The 5,342-nt window shown below is 42.8% G+C and overlaps 1 protein-coding gene across 1 annotated transcript; it reads right to left on the bottom strand.

The window, feature by feature from the left end:
- Nucleotides 1–2,624: 2,624 nt before the first annotated feature.
- On the bottom strand, nt 2,625–4,977 carry six2a (SIX homeobox 2a). The gene is made up of 2 exons (XM_070916045.1): nt 4,418–4,977; nt 2,625–2,937 (listed from the first exon to the last, which is right to left on the bottom strand). Exons 1-2 carry the CDS (start codon nt 4,975–4,977, stop codon nt 2,625–2,627), a joined length of 873 nt encoding a protein of 290 aa, XP_070772146.1.
- Nucleotides 4,978–5,342: the final 365 nt, after the last annotated feature.

The raw sequence follows: 5,342 nt of genomic DNA, 5'->3' as shown, positions 1-5,342 counted from the left end.
GCACTGAAGTCCTCGTTAATTATAAAGTGCGGGCTTTGAGTTGCATGTGTAATTGACCTTCATGCGCCAGAAGTTGTACCCAACAAGGTGCGACTGATCCGCCGCATTTACAGACAGGAGGGAAACAGTTCACACACTCCTTGTGTACACTTTTTATATTTGCACTCCCATTAGAGCCGCCGGGCCTAACACGATAATCAATTACTGGACCGCAATATCCCTTTGTTGTTGTTTCATGTAGCCTATTAAAAGAAAATAGTCCTCCATACATTTGCATGTGAACAGCCAATCAGCATCCAGTAAACTGTGAGCTATGCTGACATAGAAAATATTTGAAGTCATCATTATTGTGGATTATGGTTTATAATTATGCATATTTGCTATTGCTATTGCTACCCAAAACAATCCGATTATAGCACACATCAGCTGTGGGGTGGACATATAATGATGATAATAATAAACTGCACAAAGATACAAATAAGCCATTATACTCTTATTATGGTGATAAAAATACCATAAAATGCCTACAAGAGGGAAAGCACTGAAGCTACTAATGAAAGTATGAAAAGCAGGAAAGATGTTGTTTCAGGTTTATTCTGAGCGAATAGGTTTAGGAACAGGAGGTGTTGCACGACTGAAGCTGTTCAAACAAAGTGTCTTCTTTCAACGCCCGCTTCCAGCTCGGTGTTTTTTTTTCTCCCTCTCCGTCAAACACTACGGCACTTTTGTTCTGCTCGGCCGAGCGCGGAAAGATAAGGTGTCATCACTTGAACGTCAAGGTCCCGGGTTGGAAAAGCACATATGAATTTCGCCCAGCTTTGCTGTGATGGCCACATGCCACATGTTTCAGCCGCTGTTGTTTTTACAAAGCGCTGTATTAAGTGTAAGTTTTTCTCTCTCTCGTTTGGTCATTTTAACATCGGCAGTGATGAATTGGATGAACTTTGACCTTAAATCGGCGAAGACAATTATTTCTATAAAAATGATCAAATTCAGAAACGCAACAATTCAACTTTTGTATATAAAAATCTCTCCTTTAATAGTCCCTTAATTATATTTCCTAAATTTAAAAAGACCACAACGTCGGTAATCTGCCTATCCTGCATATTTTCCTCTTTTCACACATGTCCAGACTTTCAGACCCAGGTCTTGTATTTCCATCTTAACTGCAGAAGCCTTGAAGTGACTTGTGGGGAATGGGGATGAAACAGATAGTTTTCCTCCTATAACGACTTCCCCTGCAGCATTTATGATTAGATGGTAGATAATCCCGGGATATCGACCGGCAGACTGCCCACACATAAAGGACAATATCCCCTTTCTTTGAGCAGGTATACGTGTCAAAGGCTAAGGGCTCTTGATTTTAGGTAATACTATCTGATTATACATTTCCCTAACGCCACGGAGGAACTGCTGGCTGAGTGCACGTTCAAGAGGCCAGAGGAAAGAGTGCATCTTTACCACACAGCGCACCGGCAGTTCACACACACAGTTATAGTCTATAAAATGTGTGCAATCAAAGTGAGAATCAGACCTAAACATTAGTGCAACTAAATCAAGTGTAGATGCAGACACATTATCCAGTAAACAAACCTGCTGTTGCACAGATTTATATTTCCCTGCAGTTGTTAGTGTGGGAACATTTTACTTGTCACCCAGCTTAAAAACAGATAACGAGGTGAAAATAAAAATAAAAATGTGAAGAATCATTCAGAATCAAAGAAAAATCCTCGATTTTAATCCATGTATTTCTTTTTCTTTTTATTGTAAAGGGTATATGAAACTATAGGTGAATCGTTTTATGTTTCATCATTTATCGCAAAGTTTACATGCAGTCTCTTTTCCAAATGAAAATGCAAATAATAATAATAATAATAATAATATCAAGAGATTAAGATATTTCATCTTATCACGGCTCTCATAAGACACTTGAGAATACCAGACCCCATCATCCCCCCAACCCCCTCCAACAAAAAAAAAATGAACTGCTTATGGCTCTCTTGGAAAACCTTATGTAAACAAAAAGGCGATGGGGACCTTTAACTCGGTGCCTATGAGTCTGTTGATACATCTAAACCCCTAAAATAACAACTGTAATAGTAACAAGAATTAAGACATTTTATTGTTATTGTTTTCAACAATATAACATGTTACGTTATTACATTCCGGTAAAATACGTTTTTTTCTCTTTTTCTTTTTCTTTATCTAAAACGACCTACATCCGCCTCACCTGTTGTCTGCACCACCGCTGCAAAAATCTTTAGAATTATATTTGTCCTTACGCGAATTTAAGAGAAGGTGGCGGCTGGTTTAAGTATATTTCGGAGGTTTCTTAAGTGCTGTGTCTTGACACTTGTTTCTAGAAAGTCCCCGAAACAAGCGGAAGTCTAAACTGGGGATAAGTGGAGGTGTTGCGCCCACTGTCAGATTTCTCCCACTTGTTAAAAACGACTTTAAAGGTTGAATATGAGACTAAATGATTTGTTACGGTGGCTGTTCTCGCAGTGTTCCAGTCTGTCTGCTTTGCCGCAAGTGCTTGAAGCTTGTCTCACGCCACCTCGTGAATTACTTTTCCAAAAAAAGAAAACAAAAAAAAACAACGGTGCTCTCTGTCCCCCTTCTGTTTAAGAGCCGAGGTCCACTAGATTAGAAGACATAGGGTTCAGTATGGTGTCGTGGTGCAATGAGTGGTGATGGTGCACCGAGTCTGCACCGCTGGGTACCGGGATGGCGCTGGGTCCCGGAGGGGGCGCGAGGCCGTGCAGGGACTGTAAACCGGCGTTTGAGCCGAGGAGCAGAGCCGGGCTCGGAGACGTGTGATCCGGCGTCCCCGAGGGTGTTTTATCGTCGTCCGAGCTCCCCAATAGAGATTTATTTCCATTCATGGAAGAAGTCAATGGGTTGTGACTATTGCTGTTGGAGTTCTCGTTGTTTTCTCTGCGAACAGAAAACAAAATCACACATCAGTGGAAGCACTGGCAAACACATCAGTACATCAGGAGAACTGTGGAAGAAGCGATGAAGCTGTGACTCATTTTTAAAACTAGCTACAAAAAAATAAACTAAACTAAAAACTAGAAGAAAGAATGAGGAATGAATAAAAAATCAGTGTTTAAAACATTGAAATAACCACAAAAATCATAATTGTTATAAGAAGCATACGTGGCCTACACACACACACACACACACACACACACACACACACACAGTAAAAGTAGTGTGCACTGGGATAAAGGCTACACCATATTTGCAATCGACATAATAAGCATCATTAATACAAAAATGATCAAATGCTTAATCTAATTATTTATTAATGCATCAATCAGAAATGCATTCATGCGCACGTGTGCCAAAGTGCAAACAAAAGGTAAGTGAAGTCACTGAAATAATTAGAGGCAATGAGTCAGTTCACTGCTGCAGTGCAGAGAGTTAAATGGCTGCAGTGACTGAAGACAATACATCTATTTGCAGCTGCTTTAAGTATCTGTGTTTATGGCGAATTAATTCAACCAGAGTGACCTGTGACGCCTATCACGGTGCTCGCGGCCTTTTGCCTGAATAAATGACAGGTCTAATTATTGCTAAACGCGTGCTTGTTGCGTACAGCGCAGTTCATACGTGTGCAGTTTGTGGGGAAGGCTTCTCTCAGTGGGAAGACATGATTTACGTGTTGCTTTCAGCCCGAATTAGTGGCCAGAGGGTGAAAGAAGACACCAACCCAGCGAACACCTGACTAAAACACGTCTCCCAGACCTCTCTGCACGCCTGTGTCATTTCCAAACTTTGAAATGTACAAACTACTCCTAATGAAATGTCAGCCGGGCTGATATGGAGGCTACACAGCCCGCCACATCAATTACACCGCAAAACAACTTCTAACCGTGTCTCGAGGTGTTTCCAGTATCTGGAGGGTTAAAAAAAAAAGTCTCTCTGATCCTAACGTGAAAGTCAAATTTCATGTTATAATAAGCGTGATTAAAACATAAAAGTGGGGTAAATGCAACTTTTATAGCCTTGTAATTTACCTGACAACAAGCCTTTCATTTTCTGCTTTTCAACTTTTACGCTCGGCCTGCTCAATTATTACAAACATACAAACAACAGTGAGCTTACTAAACCCCAAAGTATGGAAAAGGTGCCTGCTGCTAACGTAGTTTTCCAGCAGTAGACACAGACACATGGAGAGCTGTGGAGCGATGTGTTAGGAACTGAAAATATATGAATATTTGGTCAATGCGATACATTTCCAGATGTAGGTCAGCATCATGTTGCATAGACGCACAGAAGAAACTCTGGTTGTTTGTGTCTGATTTAAATATGATTTCTGTCTATTCTGGTTTGAGGTCATAACCATAAAAATACTAGAAGATTAAACTATTGTGAGACACGTCCTGAGTGTCTTTATCTTTACTCCTACCTTTCTTTTGCCTCCGCTGCTCGGTCTCGCTGCCGTCGGTTTTTGAACCAGTTGCTGACCTGCGTGGTGGTGAGTCCCGTGGCCTCGGCCAGCTCTCTTTTCTCCCGCGGGGATGGGTAAGGGTTGTGGGTGTACCACTCCCGGAGAACGCTCCTGCTCTTCTCCTTGAAGCAGTAGCTCGTCTCCTCTCCGTCCCAGATGGAGCGAGGCAGTGGGAACTTTCTCCGGACGCGGTACTTCCCCACGGCGCCGAGCGGGCGGCCTCTCAGCTTCTCCGCCTCGACGTAGTGCGCTTTGAGCCACAGCTGCTGCAGCTTCGGGTGGTTGTGCGGCGAAAACTGGTGGCTCTCCAGGATCTTGTAGAGCTCTCGAAAGTTCCCCCGGTGGAAGGCGACCACGGCTTTCGCTTTGAGGACGCTTTCATTTTTGTGGAGGTGTTCGCACGCCGGGAGGGACCAGAGGAAGCGCCCCAGCCGCTCGATGTTCCCCCCTTGTTGGAGGACTTCGCAGACACACGCCACTTGTTCCTGCGTAAAACCAAACGTCGGAAGCATGGACATGGCGACAACGTAAATCAATAGAGATTATATTGTGCCTTACTTCCACGTCTCGCCTCTCAGTCTCACATTAAATCAAAACGCATTAAGTCCATAAGCGACAAAAGGTCCCCAAAAGAGCAACTTAAAAGTTAAAACAGCCGAAGGTTAGGTAATATCCAACTGCGTACTGTGGAATACACTCAAGTCCATTCAGCCATGCAAAACCCCAGGCGACAAATCCTCATAAAGTTGGTGAGAAAGAGAGAAAGTTGCTACTCCTTCCACCGTCCTCCTCCACCTTTTCTATGCCGTTTCAACATAACCTACTCCCGGAGACCGGGCTCGCTGGCTCGTTTTAATAATATTATTCTAAGCTGGCAAGACAA

The sequence above is a fragment of the Enoplosus armatus genome, chromosome 12, assembly GCF_043641665.1.
Source record: "Enoplosus armatus isolate fEnoArm2 chromosome 12, fEnoArm2.hap1, whole genome shotgun sequence".
Lineage (NCBI taxonomy): Eukaryota > Metazoa > Chordata > Actinopteri > Centrarchiformes > Enoplosidae > Enoplosus > Enoplosus armatus.
The sequence above is the reverse complement of the archived record's forward strand: the minus strand, read 5'-3'. Positions and strand labels throughout refer to the sequence as shown.